The sequence below is a fragment of the Pteropus vampyrus genome, unplaced genomic scaffold (genome assembly GCF_000151845.1).
Source record: "Pteropus vampyrus isolate Shadow unplaced genomic scaffold, Pvam_2.0 Scaffold215, whole genome shotgun sequence".
NCBI lineage: Eukaryota > Metazoa > Chordata > Mammalia > Chiroptera > Pteropodidae > Pteropus > Pteropus vampyrus.
This window is the reverse complement of record NW_011888996.1, coordinates 3,334,000-3,352,180: the sequence shown is the minus strand read 5'-3', so window position 1 is coordinate 3,352,180 and position 18,181 is coordinate 3,334,000. Positions and strand designations below refer to the sequence as shown.

The window sequence follows — 18,181 nt, the reverse complement described above, 5'->3', positions numbered from 1 at the left end:
ACCTTTGGTCAATGAGGGGACCAGATTTCTTGCTTCTCTAACTTTGGTATTATGTGGTGGTCCCCACCTGGGGGTTTCAGTTACTCTTAAGCAGTCTGAATAGGCATGGGACTTTGATATTCTGGGGATGATTTTGCTTAAGGTGACATCAGCTTTTTCTCCTAACTTGAGACTTTGGCTGTTTTTATTCTATATTTCATTCTTTCAATTTCCATTTATATTTTCTTAATGCTGTGTTTGTTTAAGTTGACACCGTCTCTTTCTTTCACTCATAAGAAAAACAACAATCTTGCATACTAACTTGATGATTTTAATAGATTTTACGTTGATAATTGAAGCATTAAAACTAAGGTATAATTCACTTTTAGCATTTGTTTACTTTGATTTGTCACCTTTAAATCATTTTTAAACTAGAAAAGACTATATGTAAACAATTCATAATAGACTCTTTCTCTAATAGTTATGATGCTTGAAAGGAAAAGAAATAAAGAAATGTCTTGGTTTCTTTTAGGTCTTATGGAAGTGTGTTTAAAGCAATACATAAGGAATCTGGCCAAGTTGTGGCAATTAAACAAGTACCTGTTGAATCAGATCTTCAGGAAATAATCAAAGAAATTTCCATAATGCAGCAATGTGACAGGTATGAAGAGATTTTACTTCTTATTTACATTCATTTTGATGAGTTTTGCTACAGTGTATAATAAAATGTGATATTTGGTCATTTGTTTAGTTTACTTTTCTGACTTCTGTTGGAAGTGAGACTAATCCTTCAAGGAAGATGGGGGCAGCTTTGCAGGGTTATCTTTAGGACTTAACAACACGTAAGCAGAAATGATGTTATAAAGCAACATGTGGTGATAGAAGATACTCAGTTTTCAGGGCAAATTTATGGGTGAAAAGTTTTTGATGTTAAGAGGGGGTCATTTAGCAGTTCTTTTTATATGCATTTTTACTATTAAAAACAGTCATGTTTTGTGTAATTCTAATTCATTTAACAAACATTTACTGAGCATACACAGTGGGCCAGGTACTGTGCCAGAATCTAGGAATACCAAGAAAATTAAGATACTGTTTTTCTTCTTAAGGGGCTGGGTGGTAGTCTAGTTGGGAAGATGGATACTTAAAACAAATAGCTACAATACAGCTCAATCACTGTTCTGCCAGGTGCATGGGGTGATGTAAGAACAAGGAGGCGGAGCACCTGTCCGAGCCAGGAGTCAGGAAGTCTGGAATTCTGAAGAAGAGTTAAGTTGGTGAAGAAGTGGAGGGATGAGAGAGAGAGAGAGAGAGAGTAAAGAGACAGGTAGAGAGGCGAAAAACAGCTCACTGATATGTGCTGTTTTGACAGGGTTTAGAATTACTGGAGTGGAAAGTATGAGACAGATTTTTGTGAAATGAGTTTGGATAGTCAGTAGAGCCGATCATGAAATCTTACGTGCCCTATTAAGTAGCCTGGTCTTTATAGGGGTTGCAGAGTATATAAATTAGGACTGTGTTTAGCCGACAGTTACTTAATCAGAGAGGGATTTATTATTCTCCCTTTACAAAAGATTTAGAGGTAGGGCTGGTATAGCAGCAACAAAGTGACAGCTGTCTCAGGCCTCTTATACTGTGCTATCCCTAGCATGCGGCCTTTGTTCTCATGGTTATTATTTCATGGTTATAAGTGGGCTGCTCTTATAACCAGGCTTATATCTACATTCCAGGCAGGAGGAAGAGGGACAGAAGTAGGAAAGGGCTTTCCCAGAAACCCTCAGCTTATGTTTTATTTATTAGAATTGACACACGGTGACTTAGATCTGGTGTCTTAGGAGAGTCTGGACACATTTTCAGTCCCGGTCAGGACCCTCTTAGTAAGAGATCTATGGACAAATTTCTCTTCTAGTAGTGTATGAGATTCATATAAGCTCTTTGACTAATAAAGTGACCAAATAATCTTAGAGGAACTTTGTTGCTTGGGCATGTTCAATTTTCTTTTCATTGTTGTATACTATAGATTTAGATTATGTTACATCTTTTCCATAAAGGCTGTGTAACTGGAAATTCAATATTTATAGAAAAAAATGATACATTCCTCAGTCTTCAGGTCAAAATATATAGTTGCAAATTTTCCCCAGACCTTGCTATTAATCTGGTTATTTGATAAGAATGTGGTTCCCACAATTTGATGTAGAAAAGGAAAGATTGAAGATAGTATAACATTGGACCCATTAGGTGCTTAATATTTGCATGTTGCTATTGTTTTTTTATTATGGTTAAGAATAGTTCACGGACTAGTGTGTACTTTATTTTTTATTTTATTTTAATTTTTTTTATACTGTGTACTTTAGAGCAGGGTTTCCTAGTCCTTGGGCTTAAGACCAGTACTTGTCTGTGGCCTATTAGGAACTGGGCACAGCAGACAAAGCTTCATATGTATTTGTAGCCGCTCCCCAGTGCTGGCGTCACTGCCTCAGCTTCACCTCAGATCATCAGATATTAGATCATCGGCCCACTTATAACCAGATACTAGAGGAACACTAGTCTCTGATGCCAAAAAGGTTGGAGACTGCTGCTTTAGAGATTTTAATTGCGTGTGATCTAGTAAAGGCAGGGTCTTAAATATTACCTATTATACATCTCTTCCTCTAACCTTTGTGCATCTTAGAACATATCAGCTCTTGCTCAGATTTCTGCAACAGCTTCCTATTTGCTCACCTTGTCTTTCATTGATTCCTCCAACCCTTTTCTTCCCTGAAGCTACATCTTTCTAAAATGCAAACCTAATCAAGCCATTCTCTGTATAAAATTTAAGTGGCTCCCCATTGCCTAGATACGTCCAGTATCATAAGGATGGAATGTAAGGTCTTTCATGATCTGACCAGTGCTTATGCTTCCAATCTTCTCTCTTACCTGACATTCTCTTTTAAGTACTTGCACCCTTGCATTCTTTGTCACCTGACTCTTAAATTTTTTGAGTTTGGGATTATCTTTTACTAACCAAGGATCCTGCCACATAGTGGTTACTCAAATACTAATGAGTATTTCTCATTCCTGGCTGGGCACCTCAAGTGCAGTATCCAGGAGAAACTTCATATTTAACATTCTAAAACCAAAATTTTAATTGTTACAGCCAAGCCTCTCAAATTCCTGTTCAGTTATTGGTACCATGTATATACTTAGTCTTTCAGTAACAAAACTGAGAGTCTTCTTTCTTTTTCTGATACTTCTGATGACACTGTCTCATAGATTTTCCTTCTGAAATGTCTTCACAATCTTTATTCTTCTCTTCATTCCTTGAGAGAAGGAATCATATTTCTCAGCACCCATTGCAATGCCTAGCACTGTACATTTTGTTGAACGAATGTGAATGGTGATGATATGAATAGTGTGGGGAATAGTATTAGGGGTTGAGGTAGTATTAATGAAGATGAGTTATTGGGAAATCGACATGAAAATCATTTGGAAGAAAACAGTCCAAACTGAAAAATTCCAATGTAAAACAGTGGAATTTTGTTTGAAGAAAATGAGATTTGTGTTTCAGAAATTGAAATATTTTTATAAGTCTGTTTAGCTATTTGGGCATTTGGTAAATTGTCTTGCTTTCTATAGTCTAAAAAGAGACCAGAGGGCATTTTAATTTTGGGTTCATTTTAGTGAATGTTTGACATGTGTTTAATATTGTATATTTGTGTAAATACTAGAGGGAGCCCATCTGCACTGTTTATTGCTGCATCTTCTGTGTCTAGTCTAGTGCTTGGCATAAAGTAGGTGTTTAATAAATATTTGTTGAATGTGTAAATTATAGCATGCTAATGCTAGATTGAACCTCGGTAGGTCTGTTAGAGTTTTTCAAATATATTATGCTTTAAGGAGATGCTTCTAGGCTTATCCTCTTCAAATAGTGAAGAATTGACCAGAACGAGAAACTTAGTCATCGCTCTTATCTTTTTTTTCTACATTGGGGCTCATTCTAAAATTTTATTTGAAGAAAAGGCTTTTGGTGCTAAAGCATGTTTAAGAACTGTTTTATAGGTACCAAAAATGGGATCTAGAGATTTTATATGAATTGTCCAAGATCACACAACTACTTAATGACTGGGATGCTATATAAGAACCCACAGTTGCTGACTCTAGGGCCCATGTTGAAGAAAGGAATGTCTATAAAAAGATTCCAACAATTAAAGGTGAAGTATTCTCAAGGCATTACTAGGAGTAGAGGCAAGAGCTGGTCAGCAACACTTGTGAATACTGTGTGCCAGGTAGTGCGGATATAAGGGAATCACAAGTTAATACAGCCCCTATACACCTATTAGAATGGCCAAAATCCAGAACACTGACAACACCAAATACTGTTTGGAGCAACAGGAACTTCCATTTATTGCTGGTGAGAATGCAAAATAGTACTGCCAGTTTAGGGGTCAGTTTGGCAGTTTTCTTACAAACGTAAGCATACTCTTAATCATATGGTCCATCCAGCAGTGGTGCTCCTTGGTATTTACACAAAAGAAGTTGAAAACTTATGTCCATACAAATACTTGCACATGGATGTTTATAGCAGCTTTATTCATAATTATCAAAAACTTGGAAGCAACCAGAGTGTCCTTTAGTAGGTGAATGTATGAACAAACTGGTACATCCAGACAATAGAATATTATTCAGCACTAAAAAGAAATGAATTATCAAGCTATAAAAAAATAGAGGAAACTTAAATGCATATATCAAGTGAAAGAAGCCAATCTGAAAGGCTACGTATTGTATGATTTCAACTATATGACATTTTAGAAAAGATTAAACTATAAAGACAGTAAAATCAGTTGTTTTGAGAGGTTAGGAGCCTGGGAGGGATGAATAGGCAGAGCACAGAAGATTTTTAGGGCAGTGAAACTACTATGTATAATGCCATAATGGTGGATTCAGTCGTATACATTTGTTCCAACCCATAGAATGTACAACACTGAGGGTGAACCCTAATGTAAAGTATGGACTTTGAGACATAGTGGTGTGTTGATGTAGAGTCATCAGTTGTAACAAGTGTACCACTCTGGTGGGGGAATGTTGATAATGGGGAAGCTATGCATGTGTGGGGCAGGCAGTGTGTGGGAAATCTCTGTACCTTTCCCTCCAGTTTTTCTGTGAACCTAAAACTGTTCTAGAAAATAAAAGCCTATTAAAAAATACCTTTAGCAGTACATGGTTTTCTTCCATTAAGATGAAATTCAATTTAATATAAAAATGTTAATTATCTTTTAGGCCATAAAAACTAACATTTGAATTTCCATAAGAAGCTTAAACATAATGATTCAGTCCAAATAACTTATACCATGAATAGTGTTTATATAAGATGCAAATAGTTGAGAGTTCGTAGTGCTTTTTCTATTTTTTCCCTCTGGTTTTCACTTCTCTTTGTATACTATTTCTATTTTGAGTTGTGATACTAGAGAGACTGCCATATATGTTGTTTAGTAAATGTTATTGAACTATTTTAAAATGATACATGAATGATCTTGAGTGAATTTAAATGAATGACATCTGTGTCAGTGGAAACAGAAGTCCCAGGTCTTGAACTTTCTGAGCATAGTTATACCTGTGTTTTTAATTTTTAAAAAGTGATGGCTTTAAATTTCAGTCTTTAATTTTCCAATCTTATATTTAGTGTGCAATTGATGGGGGGCACAGTGGATAAAACACAGAAGAAAAACTTGCTTACTTACTGTCTCTTAGCTTGCTAGTCTACATTATTATCGAATTGTGTTGCATGTACCTTGAAAATATTTCTTGACTTTGATTTTCGTTCTTTTACTCTCACTCCAAGCCACAAATGTCTCTTTAAAATGTAGGTTTTATTATTATTCAGGTATGTTGAGTCTAACAAATCAGGAGACAGATTGCCGCAGAAAAGATAGACTGTTAAACTTACACCCAAGAGGAGGGAGCCTGCCATGTAAGAGGGCTTGAGAAGAGGAGGACCCATACAGGGAAGTTCCAGGAACTGTCAGGAGGCAGAGGGAGAGAGGGGAAAACATGGGCAAGAACCTTTCTTGTGGTTTCCTAGGGAAGGAATGTATGAGACAGGGTAGACAGGTTTAGGATTGACTAGCTTGAATTATTACAGTGGGCCGTGGACATAGGGCTGTTCAGAGTCCTCTGATACATGGCCCTAGGGTGATTAGGACAGGGGAATAGTGGCCCTGGAGGTGGTCAGGGATATAGACTCCAGATTGATTTGTTTGTCTATGAAAGGTGTGCTCTTAGGTGCTATCTAGGAATTAGCTAACCCTGAGGGGGACAGTGGACGCATTGTCAGCAGGTTCCAGAGGTCAGAGCATCACAAATACAGAAAATAAAAAGATATGCTTGATACAGACTCTTCCATGCATAGACTAACATAACCTAAATGGTCTGCTTGTGTCCATATTTACTTTCCTACAATCTAGCTTTGATGCAGTGGCCAGAGAAATCTTAAGAGTGTAAATTAGATTATGTTTTTCCCCTACTTAAAATTCTTCTCTGATCTTCTCTTGCATATCTAATAAAGCCCAAGAGCTTTATCTTGGTTTTGAGGTTCCTCATTATTAGGCTCCTGCTTCCATCTGCAACTCCATTGTTCTACCTTTCTCTTCACTCACTTTATTCTAGGCAAACTGATCTTTTGATTCCTTGAAAATTATTTCCTCTTTATTTCCTCTGGACCTTTATACAGACAGTTCTTGGTGCCTGGATGCTCTTTACCTGGCTTCTAGTCAACCTTTGAATCTTAGCTTAAATATTATTCCTCCGGGGAGGCCTAAGTTAGGTCTCTTGTGTTAATTTTTCTATGATCGCTAATTTGTTCACTTATTCATTCCTTTTGTCTGTAAATATAAGAAGAGAAGTACTAAGGATAAAATAAAGTAAGACAGACTGGCATCTTTCCTCATGGAGTTTACCATAGTTAGAATTATATTTATTTGCGGGTTTACTTCTCTAATATCTGTGTATGTTTTGCGGATGTGTACCATATGAAAGTCAGAATTGTGTTTCTTTGGTTCACTACTGCATATCAAACAGACATCTGGTCTAATTCCTGGCTTAAGTGGAAAGTCAATGATTGAATGTTGAATGAATGATAGAAACTATATGTCTTCAATATGGCTGTTTAGGTCTATCCCCTTAAATGCTTTTCTAGGTTAAAATATTGAGGCTATGTTTTATCATATACAACTGTTGAACTTTGATCCATCTATTGATTTTGTGTTAGAATCGACCACAAATGATTTGAAGAGAATTTTACCTTTCCCCAAAGGCTTTCTTTTGACTCACCCCTAAAGAGAGAGAGAGCTGTTTCTTCAGTATCTGCCCAGGCTAGAATCCCTAATTTTCATAAGAGCTGTCAATTCTGCCCTTAGAATTGCTGATTACTTAGTGTATATTGCAAGATAAAATACATACACATTTTCTATGTGCTTTTCAGTGAACATAATCTTGAACTCACTGCTATTAACCTTTCAAATTTTGAATGAGAAAAGTAATATTTATAAAGAGTTTTCTGAAGGATATGCAGTCTTTCTTCCGGGGTGGGGTAGTTCTGATGCACAGCCAGGTGTAAGAGCAGTACTCCCTGTAGAGGTTTCTCCACATAGGCACTTACACTCCGAAGAAGTTTATGTAAAGAAAGCTTTTCAGTGTTTCTCATAAGTTGAAGTTGTGGGTCTCTGTATTCGTTTCATTTGTTTGTAAACAGCACTTTTCTTAAATGATTCAGTGAACACTTACGAACTCCTAATATTTCTGTTCCCAACACCTAGCAAAGTTGGGTATGTCTGTAAACTTAAGGTGAAAGGTCTTGTATGTGATATGAAGCAATTAAGACTTTTTCCCTTTGCTAATGTAGAGCCATTGGAGTTTTGTTTGTTTGTTTGTTTGTTTGTTTTTTTAAATGGGAAGAGCAATATCATCAGCCTATTTTACTTTTATTTTAAAGGAAAGTAACCTTGTCAGCTGTATGGAGCATAGATTAGAATGGGTTAGATAACTATGACAGAGACCAGTTGGGAAGTTTCTGCAAAAGGTAATGAGGAGCAGTAGGGATAAATAGGATTAAATTCTAGCACTGTAGCTATCGGTTTTAGTTCAAGCCCTTTATGCTCTAACCAGTCTGTTCTATCCTTGAGTTCAAGACAGCTAAAATTGTGAAGGCTATGCTGAGAAGTCTTCCCTGACAGTCTTCTCTTAAACTTCTTTTGGTGGTGTCTCTATGTGGCCTTTTATAGTACTTTACATTTTTTATTATTTTTTGCTTATTTGATTCTCTTGTCTTATTTATACTGCTTCCACTTTTCATGATAGCTACTACTAGATAGAAATACCTACTGAACATGCCATTCTTAGTTTTCTCCTTTGTATATTTGTGCCTTGGTCATGGCCTTTCTTTTTTCTCCACCAATATTTTGAAGTTTAACCTTTTTTTCATAATTCAGCCCCCTCCCCATTGTTACATAGTTCTGATGGCTCCACCATGGTCACTTCCTTTGAGCTCTTGTAGCATTTAAGCTGTATACAGCTTAGTTTATGCTACCTTGCATTTTCCATCTTTTTATGTATTCTATGAATATGGATAGTCTGCCTCTTTGAGTTTGACAAGATGTTTTATACATCAGTTTATACATAAACTTCACTTAAATAGAGAGTATTTTAAAGTTCAGTGTTAATATTTGACTGAAGGCAAAATCCTTTAGAAGATTTATATTTAGAATGTTTTAGTTAAAGGAAAATATTTTTATTGGTTCCTTATGTTAAGTAGTAAGTCCTTTAGCAAAAGAAAGGCTTTTTTTCTTGGGAATCACTGAAAACACTTGGGCCTCCTCTGGTTTGTAATCCTGTTAAATTTCATCCATGAATTAAAGCCTAATTATACACAGTTGGTGAACCTCACATATAGATAATTCGATGTACAATAGAAGTTTAGTCATTAAGTTTACTTATTGGAACATTATGAAATGTTGAAAATACCTTATGTTGGGATTAAGAAATCATTTTCTTTGGGAATTAACTAAATACGATTGTCTGTGTGTTTTTCTTTAGCCCATATGTTGTAAAGTACTATGGCAGTTACTTTAAGAACACAGACCTCTGGATTGTTATGGAATACTGTGGAGCAGGCTCTGTCTCGGACATAATTAGATTACGAAACAAGACAGTAAGTATTTTTAAATTGTTTTGCTGATCTCATTTCTAAAGAATCATATTTAGAATCTGACCAGGTAGTATTTTGTTACAAAGAAAATATTAGTGTGAAAAAAAGAAAAGGTTTTTAGAGTGTAAAGGGATCTAATATGAGATATGAGAACCAGCCACATATCTTTGTATGGCAAATTTAGGAGTTATATGGATTATTTAATTTATTAAGATAATTTTTGGTAAGTCATTGAGAAACTACCAGGGTGCTTTTCTTCGTTTGGAATCATTGTGTGTGTTCTTTATTAATGTGAGTTCAATAAATTATGGCTAGAATTTTATTTAAAGTTCATGGTATTCGTGGCATTTCTTTATCTTAAGTTTTTTTCTATTATTATAATCTATGAGTGGTAAACAGTTGAAGTTTTTCGTTTCTGAATTTTTAAAAATAATTGAAAAACAATTTTTGTCTTTATTTTTCTAAATATAATTAGGATGTTTGAAAGTGATAGAACTAGTATATACCTTTCTAAAAATTTTGGTGAATTCAGCTTAGTGAAAGGTGTCATTAATAATAGCTTTTTTTATGGTTATGTTTTAACCCTAAGTAAAAGAGCTATTTACAAAATTATTTACTTTTGGCTAGCAATGCATCTAGTTTGCTTGGATAATTTATAAAGACAAAAGTGACCTTCTTATCTGTGCATGACTAAGAATAATAATTAGTGAAATAATTTGTAATTCTGTAGAACAGTAACCAAATTACTATATGACATTATTATGTATTGTCAGACAAGTTTCCGTAAAATACATTCAGAAAAATACTTAACTACTTGAGTCAATTTGTGGTTAACCAGAATCATTTTAAAGTTTGATTGGAGTGAGGTAAGTCACAAGTTTATCCTACTATTTTTTTTTCCTGTTAGAGAAAATAAAATAAATAGGATTCCTTTTAAAGGAAGTGAAACTGTTTCAATAATCCCTGTTTTGACAGATGGATTAAGTGATTTTTGACATTCTATGTACATATTTTAGAATTTCTGTGGTGTTTAACTAACATTTATGTAAATCAGATGACTCTTGAGTGACAGAGCAATGCTTTAATTGAAAAGAATTAACTCCAGTTAGAGATATGTTTTAAAACCATTTCAGGGCTAATGTCAGTACATTTGTTTTTTAAAATTACTAGGTAGAAATATGTAGTAAAATTTCGTGAAATGGAAAATCCATTTTCTTGATTTTAAATATTAATGTTAACATTTTGAATAGCTAGGAAGTATTTGATCTAAGTACTTTATTTCTTCTTGCCAGTAACAAACTGCGACAGTATACTATAGTTCTATAAAGATAAATATGGGTGGGATCCTTATCCTTGTAACTCTCCATCACCAATAAGGAAAGATTTTACTCCCCTTGTATTGTTTTTTAGAAGACAGAATCTACTGAACATGTTGGGGAATCATAAATTTGGAATAGTCTAATTGTTATTCTCACAGAACAGTGTAATCCTTGGGCTTCAGGTAGAGTGGGAGAATCTGATTCCTAAATATGAAAAAGAACTCAGCTGCCTGAGATGGGTCAGGAATTATAGGTACATTGTCTCTGAGTGTTGCCTTGATAACAGCTTCTATCAAATCTCAAGGTATTTGTATTCTACTTTTCCTTCATTTATGTGTTTTCTAAAAGGAGTACCATTGTTATGAAGGTTAGCAATATAAGAAAAATGCCTTGACATTGTAATATTTGATCATTTATAGGAATGTTTAGTGGAATGAAAATTTTGTCTGAATTTCAGAGACATAGCTGTTATTGATCCGCTGGCTTTCAAAAATGTGACTAGTGAAACAGTTGTCCTTGCTCTATTAAAACTCACTTTACTAGCTGTTGTTTTCATGGTCACAGAACAATCAATCTGTGATTGGGTTTTTTTTAGGATTTATATGCTCTTTTGTTTTTTGTTATATGCTTTGTTGCTTCTTTTAATTCTGTATACACTGTAAACTGCACTAGGCATTCTTAGTTATTGTTAGTGTTTATATTTACTTAAATATTATATTTATGCTTTTTATTGCTCTTTATTATTTTCTGCATTTCTCAATTGCTTGAAGAACAATGTCTGTTAGTGTTTCCTTATGTGTGGGAATGGTGGTCATAAGATCTTGTTTTTTGGTTTTTTGGTTTTTGTTTTTTCTTAATATGAAAGTTGTTACTTCCCTTCATTTTTGAACGATACATTTGTTGGGTAAGGAACTCTAGATTGGCTGTTTCTTTTAGATTTTTGGTTTGTTTTATGAAGAATGACTTTTGGAAAACCACCTAAGTAACCTACTTTTTGTAGAATTATGCTTCTCTTTGAAAGAAATATCATTAGGGATGAAGTGTTCTTGATTTTTAATTATCAGTTGCTATCTGTTTTGACCAAATGTTTTCTTGAAAATTAATGGCTTAGGGAAAAACAAATCTGATTTAGTTATATATTTAAAAAAAAAAAAAACATTGCAGTTCAATCTTTTTTAGCCTAAAGTAAAATACTGTTTATATCTTACCTCTTATCTGAACAGTGTCATTATTTATCACTTTTATTATGCACTTTATATTCCAACCTCACAATAAGAACTGGCTCCTGGAACTAAAAATTGGATTCATATTTTAGTGTTTTTGTATATGATATTGCCTCTTCTACTTTTGTGTGTCCCTCCCCACTCCTAGTCTTTGCTTTAATGAATTTGTATCCATGCTCAAATATCTCCTCTCTTTTAAACTTTTTCTGTTTTCCCAGATAGTTGCATATCTATTTGGTAATTGGTTGATTAATTAATTAGGTAAGTCTTCTGTGCATATTCACTCTTATGTAAAGAAAGAGCACAATAAATGTTAGCTGCTATTATTATTATAATTTTTTCTATTATTTGACATATTTTGACTACTAGGTAAATTGGCATCTTTTCATATGTGTTTTAGTCTCTTTTATTTCCATTTTGTGCCTATCTTTTTGTCTTTTGTTGTTGGCCCTTTTATTGTCAGTTTGCAAGGCTGCATGACAGTTTGCTAATAGTTATATGAGCACTTGTATTTTAAAAGTCACAAAATCAATCATCTGGTTGTCAGAACAAATATTAAAGAAGGAGCTTCAAAATATCTCTTTCAGTGGTTTTATGCCCTGACCTATACTTTTTCTTTGGGAAACATCTAGGAAAAGACAAAGGCATAGAATTAAGTTTGGGAGTTCATTAGGTTTACTTCAGTGATTGGAACTGAGGCTGAGTAGCAAAAGGTGAATATTACGTCCGTTTAAAGTGCTGCTACTTAACAGGGGGCAGATCACAGAGTTGGCATTTGAGCTTCTAATGAATGGTAATTGTGGTCACTAACGGTGGTGGTGCTAGAGGTAGGATGAAGGTGAAACTCTCCTATGTTCCAGTGGCAGATAAAAGTTTCTGGGAGTCTCCTGGTTGCATTATGAGTGAAAAATCACTATTTACTTAGTATTCATTGAGTCTTTCAGTTTGTAAGTATTGGGGGACCTATAAATAAATATATGTGAGTTAAATTCCTGATCAGACCCACAAACACAGCTCAAGTCCTGGTATCATATATATTTAGTAACTGACTTTTTAAATATTATTTTAAACCATCTTTTTAAGTTTGGTGAAATCTCTGTGTAGATAATCCCACTGTGGTATCCTGTACTTGGAAATCACAATTAATTATTCAGCTTTTAGTGTTTAAGCGAAGAGTAGTTGCAGTTGCCTTCCCCTCCTTTAAGCGACACAGGGACAGTTATACATGTATGTGAATTTAATTTTTTGCTTAATTTTGTAAATGTATACCTTGATAACTTTAATCGTAGGCCAACTTTGGCTGTTGAAAGAGAAACCTGCCTTTAGTTGTTGTTAATGGAAGTTTAAGTAAGCATTATATTTTTTGAGTATTTTTGAGTTTACAAAGAACAAAAAGTCCAGATTTGTGGAACTAAATAAATAAAATATTTAAGAGAATAATTTTTAAGGTTTCCTTGTGAGGAAATAGTTAAAAAAAAAAAACCCAATATATTTTGAAATAAATGCCATTAACATCTCTAAACATTTATGCGTTTCAAGAATTATATAGAGCAAAGTAGAAATACACAACTCTGTGAAATGGAAGCTTTTAAAAGATTATATTTTTTGATTAGAGGCTTTCAAAATGATCTTTACATAATTGTAAAGTTATGCCTTTACATATGGAAGAAATAGAATCTATGTCTTAGACATTTATTGTGTACTTGGAACTGTTCTAAGAAAATGCCTAAGGTTATCCTCTCTCATTTTGGCCCATTTATTGATTTGACCACTTATTGTAATTCACCCTAGCACTATGGATTTTCATTTTGGCCCTTCCACAAACTGGTTTTGTGATCTAGGCAAGTCATTTAACTGACAAGGTCTTCAGTTCCTCATCTGTTAAATAATAAGTAACATTTGTTTAGTGCTTTACATTTTACTTGGCAATTTTATTTACATTTCGGATGAATGGAAAGGTTCAAAATACAGTTATTGATCTAGGCCCAGTGCTCTGCATTAGTGGTATAAATAACAAATGTTGCTGTTGTCGCATTGTTTACACACTATTGGAGGTGTAGTGTAATACAGCATAAAAAGTTAAATTCCATTCTGTTAAGTTCTTTAGGAGCTGAATAGGCAAAGTACTTAGCATGGGAGTTCAGAGAAAGCTTCATAGGAGAGAGAGCCCTTCAGATTCTTGGAAGAGGAGGTGTCATCTATTATTAGAATGCAGATTCTACAATGGCAGGATTTTGTCTTTTTTTTTTTTCTTCACTGTTTTACCTCTGCTCCTCAGACAGTACCTAGCATGTTGGATGCTCAGTAAATACTTGTTACATGAATGAATGAATGAATGCATATATGAATGAATGAATGGATGATTGAGTCAGAGAAGAGATGGCAAAGGACATCTTGAAAGAGGAAACAATGATATGCTAAAATTATATTTCCATCTCTAAAAGTCCAATGTTATACTCCTAGGTCACCTGAAAGAGAATGTTCTAGCATCTGGTTTAAATGGATTTACTTTCCTCATGCTTAATCAATTGCTCGAAATCATTGCCACATTTTAGTTTGTTGGATCTATGTTGGGATCATGATGTTATATAATTTTTTGTTTTTCCTGGAGTTTTTCTTATTTTTTGCATGTCGAGAGAAGTAGCACATCCCATCTTTATCATTTTGCTAATGTCTTCTAGCTTCTTAACTCGTTTTATCTGTTTCCTTGGAATTTATGTTTCTTCTTTGAGAAGACATTCTTTGGAACTTCCTGATTTCTTATTTAATGTGGACTCATTGCTTTTTAGGTCTGCTGTACAGCTACAGCTGCATCCTTGGAATTTCTTTTCACTGGACTCCTGGGTTAGTGCCACTATTTTCTTGTATATTTCATATTTCCTTGGTTTTCACTCTTGTTTTATATTCTTCCTAAACTATCTTCTTCATGATACAAGAATACGAGGTCAGCTATTTGAGTCCTGAAAATATCTGAAAATATCTTTATTTTGCTTTCATACTTGGTTGATAGCCTATGTAGAATTTTATATTGAAAATAAGTTTCTCTCAGAACTTTGAGAGTTTTCCTCCATTATCTTCTAGCATCCAGTGTTGCTTATGTTATAGCTAATGCCTGTCAGTCTTATTTGTTTGTTGGTTTCTCCCCCCGCCCCACCCCAAAACTTTTCTCTTCATCTTCTTGTTTCTGATATTGCCAAAGGAACAAGATATTTCACAAGGATGTGCTTAGGTGTGAGTCCTTTTCCGTCCCTCTTCTCATCTCCTGTCCTCTCACCTTATGGTTCTAATTTGGAGCCTGTCTAGAATTCACTTGGTAGTCACTTCTATTGGCAGACCCCCTTCTTTCACTGCTCTTGTCTGTGATTCCGTAGAAATGCTTTCAAATTTATTATACCCTCTGTGTTGATTCTTATATTAGTTTTTTTCATTAAAAAATTCTCTATCAGTTTAATAGGGTTTCAGAGGGAGGAGAGACAAATAACTAAACAAATCAAGTACAAATTCAGTCTGGTTTTTGAACCTGAATCGATAATTCCCCCCTTGTCTTATGTATACTATGTATAGTTTCACATTCTTAGGAGTATAAAGTAGTACAACTACTTTCAGGAGTAATTCGATAAGCTCTTATGAAGTTGAATATGTTTGCACCCTAGGATCCATCCAGCAGTTCTCCTCTTCTGTCTGTACCTTAGAGAAATTCTAGCATAATTGTACAGCGAGACATATACAAGAATGTTGTCACAACAGAAAATTAGAAGCACATTTAAATGTTGATCAGGACTAAACCCTGGACTAGAGGATCGCTTTTGTTCTTTTAGGCTCCATAATCTTTTAGCTCTTGGTGAAGGCAAGCTCTGAGAGTAGCATTCTGGTTGAAACCTTTAAGAGTACTCAGTATCTCAGCTGTACAGATGAGACTGACATTAGAATACCAAATGAACTTTGTGTCTTAAAACTTACATACACATTCAGTTTGGTACTTAGGAGAAATTTTTAGTATCTACCTTTATCAGGATTAGATATATCTCTGAGATATCGGCCGGGGGTGGGCTGAGGGAACAAAATAATGGAGAGGAAATTCCAGACTGAAGAGAGCAACTGCTAACTTATGTATATGTATTTTCCTGAAGGCTAGTGGTGGACATGTTATTTCATAGTGGAAATAATTGGGGAAGTCAAGTTTTATTTAAGCATCACTTCTTTAGAAGTATGAGTGATGATGCATCAAGACCATTCTGCTTGGTAAATTCTCACTGACGGTGATTCTCAACTCCCGTGACGGACATTTGTAGATATTGTAAGAACAGTTACTTACATAGTATTGTTATGTGCCAGATACTGTTTTAAGTACATTACATATATTCACTTAATCTTCATATGAGGATTGAACAACCATATGAGATAAGAACTGGTATTGGCCCATTTTCCAGGTAAGAAACTGAATCATAGATTGGTAATGTAGATTAGAGGTAAAGAAAGGGTTAAAATTATAGTTAACTGCTAGAACTGAACTGTAGTAGTTAAGCACAGACTCTGGAGCTGTACTGTCTGGGTTTGAATCCTGGCTCTACTAGCTGTGTGAACTTGAGCAAGTTTCTTAACTTCTCAGTGACTCATTTTCTTCATCTGCTAAATGAGGTAAGAAGACTACCCTACATCATTGAGTTGTACTGAAGATTACATATATGAAAAGTGCTAGGAACAGCACCTAGCACATAAAAAGCCCTATGTGTATTTGTTGTTGATATTGTCATCGTCCTATCATCTTACTTATGTAGATAGGGGTGTCCTTGCATTGTGAACTTTTATCAGATGTGTTTGAGTAGAAGAATATAAAGGACTATGGAACTGAGGACAGAATCCTAGCATTCACTGTTGGCACTTTGAATTATCTTTGTTAATGAAACAGGTATATACTCCAAAAGATAGGATTTACATTTTTAGGTACAGTGAGGACTTCTTTAATAGATTTAGGTAGTGGCTATTCAATATATACTAGGATATTTTACCTTAGTGCCCTTAGAATTAATGCCTTGTACATAATAGCCTCTTTAGTAAATGCTTGATTTGTTGTATTTTAAAAATATGTGTTCTGCCTTGATGTTAATTATGTACTACTTCAAACAGATTTTTTTCTTGATGAGGGCATACCAATTTTTTATTAATTTAAGATTTATTTGGAACTTCAAAGTTTGACATTATTTCATTGTTAATAACAGACATCTTTTTGATATGTGTGGATTTCTATTCCATAAAGTACTTTTTGGGGTTTAAATTTGCCTCTGTGTTGTTGGACTAATTCATGTTTGACTTTCTTAATCACTTTGTTGCATGTTCCCCCTTTGTGTAATAGATACTAGTTCATACAGGATTTACAACTCCATATATATTGAGTGCTTTTTTGTTGTCTTCTGATCTCTTTTTCAGGAATCTTTTCATGTGGGAAAGGATTTTAAAATGTCTGCCCACTGACCATTTTCACAGTAGAGTATCAGTTCTCTTTCTCTTCAGATCAAGGGATTATAAAGCAGCGTGTATATGTGTATATTTACATATGGTGTAAGTAGTGAAAGCTTTCATTTTGAATCACTAGTTGTGGGACTTCGTGATAGATTATTAATCTTTTTTTTTTTTTGGCCTGACATCTGCAGTCCAGATTTCATGAAAGACAACCTCTCTCTGCCCTTTTGTATATAATAATAGCTAAAATATTCTAGTTACGTTTTCCTAATGTATGTACTTTGTGTTGAGCAGATCTGTGTTTTTCGGGAAGAATCCCATAAATTTTTTATTGTTTAAAACCTTGGCTATTTTATAATCTCAAGCCTCCTTTTTTGGGTGGGATGAGATAGAGTGGTGAGGGGTTGCGGGGAGTTACTGAGTAGCTCTGCTCTTTTTCTGTGTTTTTTTTTTTTTTTCATGTTGAATATCTGAGAGCCCTATTAAATGTATGTATTCTTTTTCTCGAGAGAAGGAGTAAGAGTGGGAGAAATTTTGGTTGTAAAGAAGTTGGAATCTGAGGCTTGATGAATGTTCAGATAAAGTCTTACATATAAACTTAAGCATTACTTTTGAGATTTAGGTATTTTGGAGATTGCTACTTAACTCCTCAAGTTTCTCTAAAGCATTGATTTTAGCAAAGGGATTTGGTCACTGTCGTTTGTGGTTATATAATGTATGTCATAAAAACTAATGGAAACTGAAACATTTGAGGAGTTATATAAAATGAGAAATCTAAATGCAACATTAATACAATTTGGAGTATTAGCTGGGGGAGATAGTAGTAGGAAAATGAAGGCAAAAAGGAGGCTTAAAAAAAAGTCCGCATGCTTCTTGTAAAAGACTTCCCTTGCCCCCAATTTTTGTACCCTTTTTGTTTGGGGACAGAAAACAGAAATCATCTTCAGAGATCTCATGCTGTTAAATATCTGAAATAACCTCTAGCATTTCTAAAGTTGGTCAGTGGTTTATGCTTTAAACAAACC

At 34.4% G+C, this 18,181-nt stretch overlaps 1 protein-coding gene across 4 annotated transcripts in view; it reads left to right on the top strand.

Annotated features, from left to right (window-relative positions):
• Positions 1-18,181, top strand: part of STK3 (serine/threonine kinase 3) — a 277,085-nt gene that overhangs the window by 38,687 nt on the left and 220,217 nt on the right. For 3 of the 4 annotated variants that reach the window (XM_023538227.1, XM_011372913.2, XM_023538228.1), the window contains 2 exons: positions 512-640; positions 9,043-9,157. In XM_023538227.1, the coding sequence (XP_023393995.1) occupies positions 512-640; positions 9,043-9,157 (244 nt within the window). The remainder of the gene's footprint in view (positions 1-511; positions 641-9,042; positions 9,158-18,181) is intronic. The other variant, XM_023538226.1, reaches the window with a different exon arrangement.